Source organism: Mesoplodon densirostris, chromosome 11 (assembly GCF_025265405.1).
Source record: "Mesoplodon densirostris isolate mMesDen1 chromosome 11, mMesDen1 primary haplotype, whole genome shotgun sequence".
NCBI classification, from domain to species: Eukaryota; Metazoa; Chordata; class Mammalia; order Artiodactyla; family Ziphiidae; genus Mesoplodon; species Mesoplodon densirostris.
The window spans coordinates 38,463,390-38,484,260 of NC_082671.1; the positions used below are offsets into that span (position 1 = coordinate 38,463,390).

Genomic DNA, 20,871 nt, shown 5'->3' on the forward strand with positions numbered 1-20,871 from the left:
AATTAAAGCTTGACTACTTACCTCCTCTTCAATAGCAAATAATTTGACAATATTTTTGTGATTGAGTTTTTTTAACACTTCAAATTCTCTCATTTGAACATCCACTGGACGAAGAAAGCTTATGTTATTAAATACTTTGATAGCAAATAAGTCACCAGTTTTCTAAGAAAAAGAGAGAAAGGTTTTATTTATTTATAATATTATAAAGGAGATACAAAAGGTACCATTAGAACTAGATATGGCAATTTATCTTTTTTATAGAACACCCTGAATATTTTTAAGCATTAGGTAATTTGTACTAGGACTCCTGACCTTTTTATTTTAAGCTGAAATAAATCAATCAACTGTTCAGTATTTCTTTCAAATTGAATGCTTTGGAATGTAGAAAAGGCTATTTTTTTTCATATTATAAATAAAGCTTCCTCTCTCTATATATATTTATATATATATAAATAAAGCTTCCTTTATTTATATATTTCATATCATAAAGCTTCCTTATGATACACGTGGCAAAGATAGTCATTTACATATCAGAAGAGCTCTAACAGTACCAAATGTGAACATGTATTTTGAATAAGAAATAGAAAGTGAAACTCACAAGGGTTTCTCCAGGGCCTAATAATTTTAAACTAATCAAAGTAGGAAATGAAAGATTAAAAATTATATTCCACATATGCAATTTTTAGTAAGAATCTCAAAGTAAGGCAACTAACTTTAAGATTCCCTAGCTGGGGGCTTCCCTGGTGGCGCAGTGGTTGAGAGTCCGCCTGCCGATGCAGGGGACACGGGTTCGTGCCCCGGTCCGGGAAGATCCCACATGCCGCGGAGCGGCTGGGCCCGTGAGCCATGGCCGCTGGGCCTGCGCGTCCGGAGCCTGTGCTCCGCAATGGGAGAGGCCACAACAGTGAGAGGCCCGCGTACCGGAAAAAAAAAAAAAAAAAAAAGATTCCCTAGCTGGATAGAATGTGTATGCATGTGTGGCGGGGCCGGGATTTGAGACTAAGGTTAAAGCAGACCATCCTCACTGGACTGCAACACTGCTGCCTCGGGTAACCTTCTGCAACTTCACCTCGAGGACTAGGGCAGATTGTTGCTTCGCAGATCATTTCTAAAGGGTCAAAGACACTTCCTTTCCTCTACCAAAGCTCCGGCAGCACCCCACCTCTCACTCTCTCATGGCATACTGAAGTAGATTAAACACAGAATTACGGTGCAGCCATAGTTGGGAGGGAATCCTAGAGGTACAAAATACATGCTAAATTTCAGGTAAACATTACACTGTCATAGTCTTCATTTAATTAACCTTTCTTTGAGGCTCTCTCCCAGACCCTCCCACCTCTTTCCAACGACTCAGGCCACATTCTCTGAATTTAACCTCACTTTTCCTACAATCCAAGGTTGAACTTGCCTGGAGTTAGTGGAGAGACCATTAGTTTCTCCTATGAGCTCGGGGTTCAAGCATGCCCTGCCTAAAGATGTTTCATGGTCTCTGTCTTTTAGGACCTCTGTGCTCTTCCTGCTTTGAAGCCCTCTCTACAGCTTCTCACACAGATTCACCACCTACAGCCATCACCCTCTTCCCCTCAGCTCAGAATTTCATAATCTTCTTCTTAAAACCATTTAGCTGCATCACAGTCTCACTCTTCAAGATCCCTCTTTGGAGACCACTACCTGTGTTATGTGATCACTCCCCCCTCTCTCCCCCACTCCCCCCACACCAAATACCCATACATTCTTTCCAGAACAGAAGACTCATTGACTGTTTTCAGACAGTATGAAAATGGAACAACTTAACTAGAGCTCAACTACACTGTTTTCCCATTTGATCAGCCAGGGTAAGGACACTGCCAAATCTATACCACGCAACAGAGAGATTTTTCTTGAGGACACCTGTCTCAAACTTAGTCTGAAATGAGGAGAATCCTAACAGAGGAGCAAGCAGAGAAAAGAACACAATGTTGCAATGTACCCACTATGACCCAGGCCAGTATTTTCCCACCTTTTGTAGTCTACATTATATCTGTGAGATCACTGGGATATGTGTGGGAATGTCCCATTTTCCCTCTATTCAACTGCACAGTCACCTATCGGTCACTGTCTCTAAGTCAAAGCATGATGAATAATATTTAGAGATGCACGTGTACATATATATATACCACGTGCAGGTCAACACGTCCTTCCTACAGCTCTCTTCCCTTTAACTTCACCTCAGTTATCACACACATATACACGCATCCACACACAGTAGTAGCTCAAGGCAACTTAACGAAAAAGAGACGGATTAAGTAAGTAATATACTTTGAATAACAAACAGTAAACTTAGGGACCGGGTCACTCTGAGCAGTAACATAAAAGGGTTTAGCTAATACAGTTAAAGATGATTGAACAAACAGTTATTAAGGGTAAGCAGGATTTTGGGGGTATAGTCCTAAACCCTTGAAATTGATGTCACTGAGAACAAACATGGTTTCTCAAAACACATCCCAGGGAAGACTGCTAGGGACTGAATACTAAACTGGGTGTTAGCAATATTTTAAGTCAGTTCTTATGCCTCTCAAATCCTTATTTGAAGCTTTCAAACTATAGTGGATAAAGAACAGTTTTACTTCCTTTGAAGAAGAACTTCAGGACAGTAGTCTACTCTGTCCTCATTCATTCATTTATTCTTTCAGTCAACAAGCATTTACAGAGTGCCTGCTAAGTGTAGGCACTTACAAGAAGGACACTGGATATCTACGTAAGGAAAAGAGGATCAGAAAATGTGAGATATTTACTAGTGCCAGGCACTTTATGCCTCCCTCAATTCCTATCACTACTGACTACCTGTCCCTCCATCAGTTTCTAATTTACGTTCCTTCCAATACCACCTTGCTACTAAACCCAACACTCTTCGTGGGCAGGTACAGCACATTATCTGTAGCTCAAATCACTAGGTCCACCATAGTGTCTGACACATACCAAGTGATTACTAAAGTCTGTGAAGTTAACCAGGGTCACAGGAACACAGACGGTCAGGTGCGTCTCACTGCTAAACCCAGAGGTGCCACGCCACCTGTTTTCTCTTCTTGGCACAGTGCACAAAACAAAAACAATTTCTAGGACAGGAATATCCAAGGCTGATCACTATGAATCTGACCAAGCACTGGAACCTGCGGACAATTCTAGAAGTGGAGGTGAAAAAAAGCTAAAAACTGTACGACACTTCCGATTCACTCTCTAAGAGCCACAGAGGAAACGGCACGCACCTATGAATGTTCACCTCATTGCCACAGACAGAACTGACTGGTGGTCTCAAGGCTACAGAAAAATATAAAGGAAACTCCTCTTCCTAAGATGTTTAGAGCTCCTGTGATGAATTCACAGTGCTGAAAAACTAGTGAATGATTATTTGCATGATAAAAGGATGTTTTTATTCCATTATTTTTCCAGCTTCCTTCCCAGAATAGAAACTTAAATGATCTTAAATCTCTTCATTTTAAATGACTTTAATTACCTTTCACTTCATCCTCCAATATAGAATCTGACACAAAGTCCTTTTGGTTCTTGAAATGCCTCTGGGATTAGCCCTTTTATTCTATTCTCACTTGCACTGTAACAAGTTCTGATTACCGGGATATACAGTCTTTTAAACCTGGGCTCCTTGATGATAACCTCCCTTTACTCCAATCTACTTTGTAGAATGTTTTACTCTGGGGGCATATGAAGCCTTAGCACAGCACAGCAGAATCACCTGTGGGTTTCCCTCAAAAATACCCACCTGCTCCTCACCATGCCTCCCTCTATTACCTCCTACCCCAAATCACTGCCGCGCTGAACTCGGTCAGTGAGATCACTCACTACCGTAGGAGCATTAGGTCGAGGAAAAAACCAAACGGCACAACACTAATCTTCCCAAGTTCCTTTTTTCAAACAACCTTCTGTTTTTCTCCATTCCCAACACCTGACCTCTGCCACCACTGGGTAGATACTACTGCCTCTGACACAAGCTATACCTTAAGCAACCACAAAAACACATACTCTCTCTAGACAAATTAATCAAAAGCACCAAGTCTCACTTTAGTACAAGTGTGCGTCTCAGAAAACTACATATGTGGTGCTTTCACAGGATTCTCTGTACCAACCTTATGTCTTCCACGAAAGACGTTTGCAGTAGCTCCTTGGCCTAAAACATCAGATAAAAGCCACAGGTGATTCGAAGTACTCTGCATCTCGGCGTGGTCACGTGATCCTCTTGTGATACTGAAAGAAAAAAAAACGGCATGTTTGTTTTCAGGGAATAATACATTGAAGAAACAAATGTTAGCTATTTTTACTCTCAAGAAAGATCACCTATTATTTATTACTAAATCAAAGTGCATCAACAGTCCCCAAAAATCTAACTTTCCAGCAACAGTAAAGACTAAAATGCTGCATGGGCTCTGAAAAAACATTAACGAATAACATCTTATATATTCAATTTAATTCACTTATTCCCAGGGCTGAAAAAACATCAACTTCCCTTCTAATTTTGTCTCTGTCAATGAGAGTGATATTGGCCATTTACCTCCTTAAAATGTTTTGAAAGATGAATCAATGATAAATCATATTTTAACGTGTTTTGAAATAAAGTAATAAGGTAAAATACAACAGAAATATAGAAAAAAATTACTTTGTTTCCTTCCAGGGCAGGGCAACACTAATGAAAACAACTGTTGCCACACTGCATAACACTTGTATAACTTAAAATTTCACCTACACAAAGCCTGACAATCAGGAAGCAAAGGTGACTTTTCAGCAATAAATTTTGAAATTCACTTAAGGATAGTTTCTTCAACCTCCAAGTATATAAATAGACACATACCCAGTGTGTATTAGCAAGTCTTAAAACATAAGCAAGGGGAGGCTAAGCATGTACGGGGGCAGGAGGTATATGGAAAACCTCCGCACCTTCTGCTCAATTTTGCTGTGAACTTGAAACTGCTCTAAAAAATAAAGTCTATTAAAAAAAAAAAAAAACACCACCCCTAGCCTTGTCCTTCAATATTGAAAAGCTGTAAAAGTATATTGTAAATATTTGAGCTCCATGTTGGAATAAAAATGAGGTATGCTAAACAGCATAAACACTTGTCCCACCATGCCACCTTAAACCTGATGCAATGCCAGGTTGAATCAAAACAGATCTTGCTCTCCCTTCATAGTAAGTTAGAATGGACTAGGTATTCAGTGATGAATTAATGACTGCCAATATTCCAAGTAGGGTTAAGTACACAAAGAATGGCCAGGGGTCCAAATTTCACCAATCTTTGATATACTCAGAGAGATGTATATAATTTTACCACCCATCTAATTCAGATAAGGGAGTTTTACATACAGCAACTTATTGGAAATAAGCAATAAAAATACGATTCCTCTTTCAAAATATGAAATACACATTTGTCAGCTACTGAGATAATAATAAACTTCTCAAATATCTTTTCAATAATATTTTCAAATACTTCTCAATATGAAAAGCTTTGCTCATTAATGTAACTGTTGCTTGAGATAACTATAATTGGCAAATAATATCATTAAGCATCTATCTATACCTAGTGGGTAATATAAAACACATTTATCAGCTAAGATATCTGCTCTCTATATGCAGAAATTAAACTATGGTGTCACAATGATCTGGGAAATGTCTTTTGAAATTATCTTCCAATAACCCCACAATAACCGCATACTAAAACATGACTCAGCACACCCAGAAGGTACTTGCTATATAAATCGTTCCAAAATTTGGACACAATATAGGCAGGCACTCAACAAGTATGAGACTGGTAATCCTGCCTTAAGTCTACTTCCTTATGCTGTCCAAAATGAAAGTTACCATCTGTCCATAGATGAAAACAGGCTTGGTGACGCTGCATATGGACAAAGTTCCAGGGTTGCCAAACTCTACCACTAAGTGAATCATTTATTAAACAGATATATTCAGCATTCTTCAGGGAAAAAAGTCGGTCTTTGGTTATGCATTTTTCAATTACTGGGTAGAACTTGTTTTGAGGCCACCTACTAAAAATACCTGGGAAACGGATTGGAAATTACACTCATAAGCCACGTCCCAAAGGAAAGGTTTGGGCATTTGCATTATAGATGTGTACATTAAAAACGTCTTCGGCTTCTGGCTTCCGGCGAGTCAACCCCCGCTTCACTAAAACACGTCTCTTTTTAATCGTCTGAAAAAAATCAAACGATTTAAACACTGCCAATAGCGTCCACGCTCGGAAAGAGAGGTAGAAAGCGGCCAGCCTAACTCCAAGGGAAAGGGGCATCCGCCTGTCCGGGCGGCCAGGGCCCAACCCCGGTAACAGACACATCCTCTTTCTCGGTTGCTCAGCGCCACCAGACCCGGGAAGGTCCGGGTCAGACGGCCGGCCGTAGGACGAGGAGTCCAGACGCAGAGGACGGGCCCGCGCGACCATTCCGGCCGGCTTTGCACGCCCCGGACAGCCAGGAGGCAGTGTCAGCCCAGCCAGAGTCGGGGAGGGCTCGGCCTGGGGTCCCGCTGTGCTCCTCCGGTCGCCCGCCCCGCCCCGCCCCCGCCCCCGCCCTGACTCAGCATCCCAGTTTCCCACTGAGGGCGGGAACGCTCCGTGCGGGCCGTGCCCGGCTCGGCAGCCCATGCCCCGCGCGCCTTCGGCCTCTCCGCACACGCCCGTCCCGCTTACCTCGTCCGGTCTCCACCGCGCCACCGCCAGCAGGCTCCCGCGGCCTCCTTGTGCCTCAGGGCACTTCCGGCTTCCCGAGCACAGGGCGGGGATCACGTGACCGGCGTGCGCGTGCGCACTTCCGGCGCACCGATCTGGGCCTCGGCGTCTGCTGCCAACGCTCCTCCCCCGCCCGGCTCTCTGAGGCCTCTGTGGCGCCGGGCCGAGAGGCTGTGGGGCGTCTGGACCCCGTCCACACCGTCCGCCTGTCCTCCCTTACTCTGAGGGTGAAGCTGGAGAGCCCTGCGCAGTGAGCGCAATGATTCAGATTCCAACTGCGAATCCCGCCCCGTCCCCGACAGCCAAAGGCGGAGTGAGGTGATAGTGGGACAGACAGTGGACGGGTGATTACAAACATGCAAATAATCACGGGTGTGCAGAATGCTGGACACATGAGGGGACGTCGCTGGAGGATATCATACTCTGCAGGGATAGATTCGTATGTATCTTAAAGACCACATTGGCTGCAGGGGAGCCAGATTATCGGCTGCGAGTAATTCCGACGTGAGATTCTTAATGTAAATAAACTCATTTAATTCCCTCTTTTTATTTTTTTATTTTTATTTTTATTTTTTTATTTTTTTATTATTATTATTATTTTTCTTTTTGCGGTATGCGGGCCTCTCACTGTTGTGGCCTCTCCCGTTGCGGAGCACAGGCTCCGGACGCGCAGGCCCAGCGGCCATGGCTCACGGGCCCAGCCGCTCCGCGGCATATGGGATCCTCCCAGACCGGGGCACGAACCCGTATCCCCTGCATCGGCAGGCGGACTCTCAACCACTGCGCCACCAGGGAGGCCCTAATTCCCTCTTTTTAGACGGTATTTTGGAAAATGGCAATACTGGATCATCTAGGGACTAAAATCAGATCCCCTGCAGTATTCGTGCCGCTAGGATCTCAAGCAGCTGTTCCCGAGTGATCCTTTTTGCCCACTGACAGAACTGCAGCCTTTCTCAGCGTAACGTGAGGCAGAGAGGCCGAAGAGACCTCTGCAGATAAGGGCTAAATTTCTGAGGGAGGGAGGCGGAAGGAGGGAGTTCTTCCCAGATGAGAACTGTAGGAGCCGGCAGTGAAATAGGAACCTATGGCAGAGTGGTTAAGAGCAGAGGCTTTTTAATGGAATAGACCTAGGGTTGCAGTCCCAGCTCTCCCTGCCAAATACTGACTTTAAGCCATTTTTAAAAAAACCTCTGTAAGCCTGTTTAATCACATATCATATATACAGTGGAGATAAGGAAAGCCCACTGTAATGCTTGTTACAAAGGAATTTACTTTATTAAACCTTTAAACAATGTTTAAGTGATGGAATCATTCTACTGTAACAACAATCTATTCACTGCTTACATTCCCACCAATTTTAGTTGTCCCCTATCTAATGCCAAGAAGAGAACCTGTCCAAGTTCCTTATAACTCACATCTCAAAGGTAAATGGGAAGGGCTTTCCTGGTGGCGCAGTGGTTGAGAGTCCGCCTGCCAATACAGGGGACGCGGGTTCGTGCCCCGGTCCGCGAGGATCCCACATGCCGCGGGGGGGCTGGGCCGGTGAGCCACGGCCGCTGAGCCTGCGCGTCCGGAGCCTGTGCTCCGCAACGGGAGAGGCCCCCACAGTAAGAGGCCCGTGTACCGCAAAAAAAAAAAAAAAAAAAAGGTGAATGGGAGAAAATGTGATTAGCTGAAGGCCTTGATTCACATATTTACCACATGAGTGAGGAACACTGAAATACATTTTCTTAAAGATCAAGCCGTTTGTGAACCAATTAATATTAGTATTTAAGATATAAATAAACTGTTAGGCACAGAACTATACCAGGCCTCATAAAACTCCTGTATTTCCATAGTTAAGTCATACAAATCCCTCAGTCTTACTGCCTCAATGAGGCTGTTAACTGATGAGATTCACCGTTGAGACAATTATTTTGGTGTTTGCTTTTGGAGACTAAGAACAATACAGAAAAGGTAATTCATGGTGGAACAGTTTCCTAATTGCTATGGTACTCCCTAAGTAAAGTGCTCTAGGCAACTTCAGGGAAGGAAGGTGGGACTTATTACACATGATTAGATAACATGAAGTTTTAATTTCTGTTACAGACTCTTAATTCCCACATTTTGATTTCTCTTAGCTCTGAAAACTTGTTAATCTTCTGAAGGGCTTTAAAGAACCAGGGGAAAAGGAGGTGTTGCCTTTACATATACGGAATAAACAGTATAACAATAGCTATTATCAAGCCTTCATTTGCAGATACTGTAGTAAGCTCTTTTCATGTTTAACTTACTGAATTCTTAGTTATGAGGTAGTTATCATTATTTCCCCCGTTTTACAGATGGAGAAACTGGGGCAGGGAGAAGTTATTTAACCTGCTCAAGATTCTGAAACCAATTACTGGCAGCACTGCTATTTGAACCTACTTAATCTGGATCCTGAGCCTGTCTAAGCTCTTAACTACTATGCTATGCAATTCAGTATACTTTGGACAATTAGTTCAAGGATCACTGCAATAGATGCAATGATCTCTCCCACTGTAAAAGAAACAATTAGCTCTCACTCATCTATTTTTAAAACCATTTTTATTTAAGTACAGTCATCCCTCAGTATCCACAGAGGACTGGTTCCAGGACCTCCAAAGATACCAAAATCTTTGGATGCTCGTTTCTTATATAAAATAGCATAGTATTTGCATGTAATCCATGCACATCCTCCCATATACTTTAAATTATCTCTAGAATACTTATAATACCTAACACAACGTAAATGCTATGTAAATGGTTCCCAAGTGCAACAAAGTCAAGATTTGCTTTTTGGAGCTTTCTGGAAGTTCTTTTTCCCAAGTATTTTTGACCTAAGGTTGGTTGAAACTATGGATGTGGAACCTGCACCTACAGAGGGCTGACTGTATAATATACATTCCACTGATCTATTTTTACAGTTAACTGTCAACTTAGTTTAGTACCTTTATTCTATGATGTAAGGAAAGTATTTATAATCTCTTCTGGAATTAACACCAGGATAAGATTTATGTGCAAAATTTAGAATACAATTTTAGGGAATTTAGAAGACCACTGAAGCCCATCCATGAAACCTCTAGGGACCACATGGGCCAAAGGTTTAAAAAAAAACCTCAACCACCCTAAAACCTTACTTGGGCTTTTAAAATTTAAACTTAAATGATGACTATAGTAAGTGTGCTGCTCAGTTTTGTCCATCGTTTCTTAATTTTCCAATACTACTACTGATACTATTTGTCTTCTTGGTTTCTTCCATAGTCATGAATAAAAATGGGGGAAAGGGCTTCCCTGGTGGCGCAGTGGTTGAGAGTCTGCCTGCCGATGCAGGGGACACGGGTTCGTGCCCCGGTCCTGGAAGATCCCACATGCTGTGGAGTGGCTGGGCCCGTGGCCATGGCCACTGAGCCTGCACGCCCGGAGCCTGTGCTCCGCAACAGGAGAGGCCACAACAGTGAGAGGCCCATGTACCGCAAAAAAAAAAAAAAAAAAAAGGGGGGGAAGGCAGGGGAACTAAACGGGCAGCTACTACTTACAAGCATCATAAACACATAAGTATATTGTGCCCTAAGTAAATCTAGTAAGACAGAAAATATTAGATTTTTAATTGTATCAACATACTGACACAGGCTTTTTCTAGTTCATTTAAAAAAGGATTCTAAATTATTTAATAGAACTAAGTCACATGTAATCTTTTAGGAGCATAAGTAAATAAATCATCCATACACTTATATGTGCAATCCTTTAAATGGGTAATCAGGGAGAGATGAGAAAATAAGACTCCAGTATTTATAATAATTCCAAAAAAGACTCAGTAGATTTCACTACGTAAAATTTATTTCCTTTTTTTTTATAAAAAATGTATAACACCAGCACCTACTCTTCAATCAGTTAATTTATGAAACCATTCTCTTTTGTAGAATACACATTGACATTGAAACAGTTTAAAGAAATGCAATGGCTATCTACAAAAAATTAGTTTTGATTTGTTGTATTTCCCCCATACTTTATGAGTCTGCACACATAAAAGAAAATTAAAATTTTCAAATATTTTATATTCAGCAATTAAAAAAAACAGTACACTGCTTTCCTGCTATGGTCTTTATAAAGGACTTAAATTTTCAAGTTAAAAAAAAAGGTACTAGGATAACTCTGCTGTATCTTATAACAGCATTTTTATATAGAACGATTTGAATTGGCATGCAAGCAACTTCTCTAGTTGTCACATACCAGTAATTTAGGGAAAATTACACCCATTTTACAGAAAAATCCCAATGCATATACTGCAATAAGCTCAAAGCAGTGTTAAAAAGACCAGTGTGAATGGCACACAAAAATTGTTTCTTTATAAATTATTAACTGGAATTCCTGATCATGAAGTAGGCACAGGGAGATCCAGTCCTTAGGGCTTTGCTCTCTGGAAAAACACCTGTAAATAAAGTATTAGTACAATTAGTACCGATGTCAGAAGATTATCACCTTTACCTGAAGAATGGCTCCAGGTTACTGGGTGCTAGTCACTCTTTTGTAAAATACAATAGATTATGTAAAACATTTCATATACTCCATAAATCCACACATAATACAAGTCAAGAACTTTCTCTTCTGGACAACTTGATAAGGTCTAGAGATAACTTATGTTGCCATTTACTAGTGAAAATATGGTATCACTTCCAATGCTGTGAGATTCAAGCAGTCAGAGGAAAAGATGCTCTTGACACCTTTTTGCTGATTGTCACTACTGTCAAAGTTAATGCTAGGAAATTAAATTTTGCGGAAGAAACAAGTCAAAGCTAAAGACAGCAGTTGTTATCTCTTAACTATTTATTTATTTGATTATGAAAAAATACTTCCAATTCAACATTTGAGACTATGAACGAGTAGGCTAGAGGTTGTGCTAGGCACTGGCTCAGTATTACTACCTTCCATAGTTGGGTACATGTTAAGTGAGTACTCGAAAGAATAAATGGTAGGCAGTAAGCTCATTATGGTTAAGGACCACATTCGTCATTATATCCCTAACACCTAGTAGATCAGACATTCACTTAACGATTATTAACTGTCTATTGACTAAGTGGAGAGAAAAGAATCATCAATATATGAGCAAAAAATAGCCCTACAAAGAGGCCATGGTTGAGATAAGCCTAGAAGAATGGGTAGAATTCATAAAGGAGAAGCATGCTAATAAGGCAGAATTCTTGAAGAACAGCAAGAATAGTAAAGACTGTTCCTGCAAGAGAAACGGGAAAGGTAGTCTGAGACCAGAATCTGAAAAAAAACACCTAAATGCCAAACTAAGAAATATGTACTTTTTAGTCAATAAGTTATGAAGATTATGAGGAAGAGGAAGGAATTTCAGAGGACTGTTCAATGTTTTCAAACAGATCAGCTTGGATAGAACTATGGAAGGGAAATCAGAGTGAGTTAAGAAGCCTACAGCAGAGCGGCAGCAGTAGAGACAGAAAGGACGTTAGAGAGCAAGGAGGAAACAAGCAGCAAGATCTAAGGATCAGTCAGATAGGAACAGGGTAGGCACCAAAGAAGGAACTTCATTTTTCCCAACTAGAAGAATAACGCTGTCACGGAAGAGAAGCTGGGCTGGGGAGGAAGACTTTATAAATGCTGCTCGGATGAATATGTTTGGGGCACAAGCCTGCTACAAGGTACCCAGATCTGCTATAACAGATACCTCTAATAGAAAGTTACAATTTTTTTAGTCCTTTAATCCAGTGTGATTGATCTGTTACTTAACAGAGGTTACCTCCACAGGCACTTTGCTTTTATGGGGAAATGGGAGAGGGGAAGGTTCTCAATGACAGACAGTAACTCTATCTTCTCACAAACTCCTTTGTCAGTTTAAGCTGACAAACTACTACTAGGGGAAAAACTTGCAAGGGAAGATGTTAGCACCAAAGTCAAAGGATAGCACATTTATTTATCAGCAAAGCCCCTTGACTTGAATGCCTTGGGCAAAAGAAGGAGGGAGCCATTAAGTTACCTACCACTAAGAAATTTAACACAGTGCTTTACCCTCAAATTTGCTGAATGAAGATAATAAATAAAAATAAAGAATAGTTCCTCGGGCTTCCCTGGGGGCGCAGTGGTTGAGAGTCTGCCTGCCAATGCAGGGGACGCAGGTTCAAGCCCTGGTCTGGGAAGATCCCACATGCCACGGAGCAACTGGGCCCGTGAGCCACAATTACTGAGCCTGCGCGTCTGGAGCCTGTGCTCCGCAACAAGAGAGGCCGCGATAGTGAGAGGCCCGTGCACCGCAATGAAGAGTGGCCCCCCGCTTGCCACAACTGGTGAAGGCCCTCGCACAGAAACGAAGACCCAACACAGCCATAAATAAATTAATAAATAAATTAAAAAAAAAAAAAAAAAAAAAGAATAGTTCCTCATCCTGTCACACTGTAACTTTATTTCCAGGCCATGAGCTCCTTGAGGGCAAGGAAAGTCACTCATATTGGTATTTGCAGCAGTTAGCATAGTATGTGTTACATAAAAAGCAGTCATGGAGGGCCTCCCTGGTGGCGCAGTGGTTAAGAGTCCGCCTACCGATGCAGGGGATACGGGTTCGTGCCCCGGTCTGGGAGGATCCCATATGCCGCGGAGCGGCTGGGCCCGTGAGCCATGGCCGCTGGGCCTGCGCATCCGGAGCCTGTGCTCCGCAACGGGAGAGGCCACAACAGTGAGAGGCCCGCATACCGCAAAAAAAAAAAAAAAGAAAAAAAAAAAAAAAGCAGTCATGGAGAACTGAATGACTGACTACCTGGGTGAAAGCAAGATACCCGTTTCATGGATTTAACTGTAAACATGAATACCAAATACATATTTGGTACTTCTTGCCAACTTGGAGGTTGATTGGTTGGTTTGTTTTAATTTGGTGATTTTATGAATGTAAAAAGAGCCTTAATGGCCAAATCTGAGGATTCTACTATTTGTCCATTTTGCAATTCAAAAAGTTTCAAGAATAGGATATAACCAAGTAATTCATACTTGTTTCTTTATTTTTAGCTCCTTCCTTTCAACTCAATATGGGCAGCTGTTCATAAACATTACTTGTTCTCCCAGTCCTCTAGTTCCTATTTAATTATATCACAAAACTTAAAGGAAACTTACATTTTCATACCAACATGCTCAGGCACATACACATTCAGTTTGCTTATCTAACTTTCTATAATCTTTTGTAGGAGCTCAGTTGAAAGGGGCTTCACAGAAAACTCTGAAGTGTAACATCTATTAACCATGGATTCTTAGAAGCAGGTTTTAGAGCAAAGAGATCCCCAAATATGTAACTGTTGGTCAAACTACAGTATGACACAGTATCCTGTAATATGTATTCTCTCTTGGCTCTGAAACATCACCTAATTGTATGAAGATATATAAGTTTTTCCAAATACCTACCTTTAAGTAGTTTTTAAAAACTTTAGCATCAGGCTGCTGAAGCGCTTGGCAAAACTCCTAGGGGGCCAGGAGGGGAGGAGAGAGAAAAGAATGAGTCTATTTGTATTAAATTCATCATAATTCAAAACCACAGTGTTCTTTTTAAATTATGATGAAAAAAATAAAATCGACCATCTTAACCATTTTTATGTGTATAGTACCAGTGTTAACTATAGGCAACTGTCATGCAACAGATCTCTAGAATTTTTTCATCTTGCAAAACTGAAATTCTATACCCAGTGAACAACTCCCCCTTTTCCTTTTTCCAGCCCCCATCCCCTAGCCACCACCATTCTGCTTTCTGTTTCTAAGAGTTTGACCACTTTAGATACTTCATAGTACGTGGAATCATGCAGCATCTCTTTTTGTGACTGGCTTATTTCATTTCGCATAACATCCTCAAGGTTCATCCATGTTGTAGCATATGACAGAATTTCCTTTTTTTTTTTTTAAGGCCAAATCATATTCCATTGTATGTATATACCGCATTTTACTTATCCATTCACCCATCAATGAGCATTTAGGCTGCTTCAAATCTCTAGGATTCATATTATAATTTATCAATTAATTAACCTGAACAGTTCCTCACCAAAAAGTTTATATGACATTTTCAAATGTAATACTTGTCAGACAGGCTGCTTTCACTTTTGAGAACATGGCCTCCTGGGCAAGACTGACTCTTGCCTCAGAAGGGTGGGTGGGACAAAAACCACATGGCTATGACTGTTTTCATCTAGTAAGAGGGTAACTGAGCGGAGCCAGACTGAAAGAAAAAGAGAAAATTCTCTTCAATAGAATTGTGCAGGGACTTCCCTGGTGGTCCAGTGGTCAAGACTCCCTGCTCCCAATGCAGGGGGCCTGGGTTCGATCCCTGGTCAGGGAACTAGATTCCACATGCTGCAACTAAGAGTTTGCATGCCACAACCAAAGATCCCACAGGTGACAGCTAAAAGATTCTGCGTGCCACAACTAAGACCTGGCATAGCCAAATTAAAAAAAAAAAAAAAGGATTGTGCAAAAAGTGCTGTCAGAAGGCATATGAAAAAGGGAAAACTGGGAATCATTATCTTTTATAAGCAAATTATTAGATAGAAATATAATACACAGAAAGACAAATATCATATGATATTGCTTATATGTGGAGTCTAAAAAGAGGGTACAAATGAACTTATTTACAAAACAGAAACAGACTCCAAAAACAAACTTATGGTTACCAAAGGGGAAATGTGTGTGTGCGTGTGGGAGGGATAAATTGGGAGATTGGGACTGACGTATACACACTACTATATATAAAATAGATAACTCATAAGAACCTACTGTATAGCACAGGCAACTCTACTCAATACTTTATAATAGCCTATATGGGAAAAGAATCTAAAAAAGAGTGGATATACGTATATGTATAACTGATTCACTTTGCTGTACATCTGAAACTAACACAACACTGTAGTCAACTAAACTCCAATAAAAATAAAAAAAGAAAGAAAAGAAAAACTAATTTTGCTTCATTTAGCAATCTGGGAAACTATTGATATTATTCAAAATTGAATGGTACATTTCTATTTTTGAGGTGCACTAAGATCATATGAGTAATTAATGTATTATTTTCATAAAATACTAATTTACTTGTGTAACAAATGATAACTGAGAAAATTAATATCAAGTTAAATATATGTCATAAAATAAGAGATCATAAATTCACTAAAAATGAGTTTTATGATTACTCTTATGTGAGATCTGTTTCTACCTCGTTAGAATTATGTGCTATTGGACAACAGGTCTGGATAACTATGCATCCAGAAAACAATCGAATGCCATCATAAAAATCACTCTGAAAGAGTGCAAAAATGTAAGATAGCTTTCCAGGCACTTAACCTCAAAATACGGTTTCAGATTCGCAAATTAAGCACTGGTGAGCTTGACCTGTGTAAAACGAACTACCTGGCACAAACTTTCAGAGCAGAGGTTTGTGCGCCACAGCCCCCTCTGGCAGTCTAGGGGAGCCTGCTGGACTTCTTTTTTTTTTTTTTGCGGTACGCGAGCCTCTCACTATTGTGGCCTCCCCCGTTGTGGAGCACAGGCTCCGGACGCGCAGGCTCAGCGGCCATGGCTCACGGGCCCAGCCGCTCCGCGGCATGTGGGATCTTCCCGGACCGGGGCACGAACCCGTGTCCCCTGCATCGGCAGGCGGACTCTCAACCACTGCGCCACCAGGGAAGCCCCCTGCTGGACTTCTTGCAGAATGTTTTAAAAAACACACTTGTGACACATGGGGTTCCAAAGGAAGCTAATTACAATGAATTATGGTTATCAAATGTATTGTGACATGTGGTAGAAGAATAAGACATTGATTTAGATAACAAGGTCTAGTGGTATATTCTAATAACTCATAATTTCAAAAAGATGAATGTAAGTAATATTTTGAGATCTGTGGAACAACTAATGCGATATAAAAATATCTGTGATTTCTGTGGGTGACAACATCACAGGCAATGCAAACACTACTGTGATTTGTCCCCTACACAATGGTAGGAAATTAAATTTCTGTTAAAGGTAGTGAAAATAAAAAGTTTTTTCTCATTCAATTTCATAGGCACCCTGACATTTGGACTTTTGCTATCCTATACATAGTAAATCAAGGAGAATGTAGTTTGGCTTCCTTGAATCAAAATTTAGATTGAATTACATAGCTCTATTTCTTTAATTAAGAGGAAAATCCACTAGGACAGATCTTACCTGAATTATCTCTGGAGCTACTTGCAAGGAAGGCAGGTATTCTTGTTGAAGATACTGAACACATTCTGGGCCCTGAAAATTAAATTGGAACAACATATGTATACTTTTAAAAAAATATTTATTTATTTATTTTTGGCTGTGTTGGGTCTTCGTTTCTGTGCGAGGGCTTTCTCTAGTTGCGGCGAGCAGGGGCCACTCTTCATCGCAGTGCGCAGGCCTCTCACTATCTCGGCCTCTCTTGTTGCGGAGCACAGGCTCCAGACGCGCAGGCTCAGTAGCTGGGGCTCACGGGCCCAGTTGCTCCACGGCATGTGGGATCTTCCCAGACCAGGGCTCGAACCCGTGTCCCCTGCATTGGCAGGCAGATTCTCAACCACTGCGCCACCAGGGAAGCCCCCATATGTATACTTTAAACACAAAATGGTATTGTGATTAAGAACACAGACTCGGAAGCCAGATTGCTTTGGTCTGAATCCTGGCTCTGGCAAATTTCTAGTAACTGTGAAAGTTATTTAACCTCTCTGAGCCTCAGTTTCCCCACCTGAAAAATGGAGTTATTGTGAGGCTTGGATGAGTTAAGAAACATAAAGCTGTTAGAATAGCACTTAGCACTGGGGACATGTTCACATTACTAAGTGTTATGCAGTGCTAAAGATTAAACAAATACTCTTCTAAATGCGGAAGTCACAACGCCAAAGCCTGGTTCCACGCACTGAAAGGAGAAAGCAAAGAGAGGGGCTTCTGGTTCAATCTACCATTGGGTGGACTATAGGGTGTCTACGGGTGCACAAGGGGAAGCCTGTGGGTAGTGCCAGGATAATGAACATCTTTAGAAACTAAAATACAAGCAAGAAAGAACAAAATGCTATGTTGGGAGATAATAGCAATAAAAGTACAATCCCTCCCCCTTCCAGTTCAATAAACTAGGAAACAGGAATTTAGTAGAGAGGTGAGGAAACCAATACCCAGAAAGATAGGGTGAATTGGCTAATTTGCTGTTAATTAAGTCTGCACTAAGTAAAAAGCAGGTCACCTGACTTCTAAAACCATTGCTCTTCATTGCCAACTGCTGGTACTGCTAGATGCTAAAACTCTAATAGTTTTCTGGGTTTTTAAGGGTAAACTTGGTAGAGGGAAGGGAGAATTCCACAAACTAACCCCTAAGCCCTACACCTTCTCAACAGCTACAAAGGAACTTAGGATACAATTTGAAAACGGTTTTCCTATAGCAATTTGTTTCTGAGATGGTGGCCTTGACCAAATGCAATAAATCCAATACTTAAAAAAAAAGAAAAACAAAAAACCCAGCTAATTTCACTTTCAAACTTGAGCCTGACTTAAAGGCTTTAATATGTTAATGACTCCAGTCTAGACGGAAAGTAACAGTTATCAAAATGAAATCAATCCAACTCTCCTCAATGTACTTCCCCCTGCATTAATATGTGGATTTCCTGTTAATAGTACTGCTCCTGAATCAAAGGATTTCTCTCTGTTTCCTCATCGACCTTGACTCCTGGCCGTCTAATCCAATCAATCTAGGTCACAATTTAATGACCCTTCAAAGGAAGCTTTGAGAGGAGGTAACACTGCACTGTTTATGAAAGTTTCTCACACCCCTTCTACTCTCCCCCTCACCTTTTTCTTTAGTCTACTCTCCCCCTCACCTTTTTCTTTAGTCTACTCTCCCTATACTTACTGCCCATTCACTGCTCATCATTGCATATAACCCCACTGTTACCACTTAAAAATGGAGTATACTTTTGTTTTTTTTTTTAATGAGGAAAAGTAAAGTTAGACCTCAAGAGGAAGTCAGTCAGGTAGATAAATGAGAAAACAGAACAATGAAGCAAAACCTTTTCTAATATGTTCCATTTGATTCAATTCTCTGTGTGTCTAAATAACAGCTCTAAGAACAAGATAAAGACTTCTGAATTATAAATATCATTCTTACTGTTTGTTATTCCTCATCCTTCTTGACTCTCTAGCATCCAACAATGTCAACTAGTCTCTTTCATGACTCTCTTCCCTTAACTTTCATTCCTTTGGTTCTACTTCTAGCTTTCTCTTGACTCTTGCTTTAGCCAAAGTTCTTTCCATCCTGGTCTTAGAAAGTCTCATTCATTCCTACTACTTCATCTTAGCAAACTACAACCTGAGGACTCCAAAATCAGTATTTAGTTCTAACTGCTCTAGACCCGTATTTCAAAGTGCGCTGTGAACATTTTTTCCACTTGGCTCTCCCAAGTTCAACCCCACTGACTACTGACTTACCAACTTTTCACATGTAACACACACCTAAGATCCGTTTTGGTTTTTAGCTATTCTACCTCCATGCTTTAGCTAAACGGGATAACAGTATTTTCTACCAAGTCTACCATGTGACATCTGATCTGTCCTCATACACCCACCGCATAACTTTGCCCAGAGTGCCGGCTCCTCCTGGTCAGCCCGATGAATGCACATTTGTTTCAAGGTCTATCAGAAAAACAGAAAAATATCCCCTCTTTTCAATGGCTGTCTTAGACTGCCCTCATAGGCAAAGCTGCTCATTCATCTTTAGTCCCACCATGTTACATTTAATACAAATGTATTAGTTTAATATACCTCTGTTAAAGTACTTACTTAACCCATCCAATTGAGTTTTTAGGTACTGGTCTCCCCTGATTCTAAGCTCCACAAATATTGGGGCACTTTTTATTCATCTTTATATAGGTCTCCTGCAGCCCCAAAACACATACCCCTCACCCTAGCACATAGAGAAGATGCCTGATTGAAAACCCTTCAAATCTCTTTTGGAATCAAAAATTCAAGTTCAAACGAAGAGGGGGCTATACAGAGACTCTGAACAAGACGTCATGCTTTTATTTTAGGCAACTGAGGGAAGACTCATTAGATGACTGCAACTATGGGGGAATGCTAGTCCTGTGTTGGCATCCTAGCTTTGTGAACTTGGAGACAGAAATTTTTGTTAAAAAAAAAAAAAAAAGCTACCTGATTTTCAAATATTGGCAATCAACTCATTATTATTTAAAATACTGTATAAAGCAAACAACACACCAGATAGATAGATTCAGCTCAGAATCACTTATAATTTATACAAATGGTTAAACTGACAAGGACACTACAACATTCTGAAGCAGTAAAGTGTTCTAACCAATCTGTAATACTAAGAAGTTGGACAAATCTGTGAAGAACCACGAGGTAGTGAAATCTAGATCGTGAAATTCTGGTTAAAATTTTTCTCACTCTTGTTAAACCAAACAAACATACATTTTAACCTTCCTGTTACCCCAAACATGAAAGACAATAAAGGACACTACTATTTTCATTCGACCCGCCCCTCACATCCAAAAAAGTCAGAACTGAAGTTAACTTTTATAAAAGATATAGCTTTCAAGAACAAGACATACTCAAAACTACAACAAATAAGGGACTTCCCTGGTGGCGCAGTGGTTAAGAATCCGCCTGCCAATGCAGGGGACACAGGTTTGAGGCCGGGTCCAGGAAGATCCCACATGCTACAGAACAACAAAGCCCGTGCGCCACAACTACTGAAGCCCATGTGCCTACAGCCTGTGCTCCACAAGAGAAGCCACCGCGATAAGAAGCCCACCAAAATAAATAAATAAATAAATAAATAAAGCAAAAAAAATCCTATAACAATAAGCATGTGAGCTGAAAACGAAGGGGCAGGGAGTACAAAGCTTACCCGTTTGAGATGAATTGTTTTCAGCGTCACTGCACACTCAGATAAAGCCTGTGAGAAACAAGATTAAGAATTTTAATATGGTCAATTCTTGGTTACTGTTCCAACTTTTCTTTTTATTTCCTTGGCCACTGCTCATTAACATGTACCTCCAAAGAAGGGATGGAATGATTTCCCGGGTGGCTCAGTGGTTAAGTATCCACCTGCCAATAAAGGGGACATGGGTTCAATCCCTGGTCCAGGAAGATCCCACATGCC

The 20,871-nt window shown here is 40.9% G+C and overlaps 2 protein-coding genes across 5 annotated transcripts in view; both read right to left on the bottom strand.

The window, feature by feature from the left end:
- TBK1 (TANK binding kinase 1) overlaps positions 1 to 6,785 on the bottom strand; it is a 41,947-nt gene extending 35,162 nt beyond the window's left edge. Inside the window, exons 1-3 of one of the 2 annotated variants that reach the window (XM_060113310.1) lie at positions 6,687 to 6,785; positions 4,122 to 4,239; positions 22 to 162 (exon numbers count right to left, since the gene is read on the bottom strand). In XM_060113310.1, the coding sequence (XP_059969293.1) occupies positions 22 to 162; positions 4,122 to 4,208 (228 nt within the window). In that variant the 5' untranslated portion in view covers positions 4,209 to 4,239; positions 6,687 to 6,785. The remainder of the gene's footprint in view (positions 1 to 21; positions 163 to 4,121; positions 4,240 to 6,686) is intronic. The other variant, XM_060113311.1, reaches the window with a different exon arrangement.
- Positions 6,786 to 10,544: 3,759 nt separating this feature from the next.
- Positions 10,545 to 20,871, bottom strand: part of XPOT (exportin for tRNA) — a 39,380-nt gene continuing 29,053 nt past the window's right edge. For all 3 annotated transcript variants that reach the window (XM_060112687.1, XM_060112686.1, XM_060112688.1), the window contains 4 exons: positions 20,617 to 20,664; positions 16,908 to 16,979; positions 14,133 to 14,189; positions 10,545 to 11,154 (listed from right to left, as the gene is read on the bottom strand). In XM_060112687.1, coding sequence (XP_059968670.1) covers positions 11,128 to 11,154; positions 14,133 to 14,189; positions 16,908 to 16,979; positions 20,617 to 20,664 — 204 coding nt within the window. In that variant the 3' untranslated portion in view covers positions 10,545 to 11,127. The remainder of the gene's footprint in view (positions 11,155 to 14,132; positions 14,190 to 16,907; positions 16,980 to 20,616; positions 20,665 to 20,871) is intronic.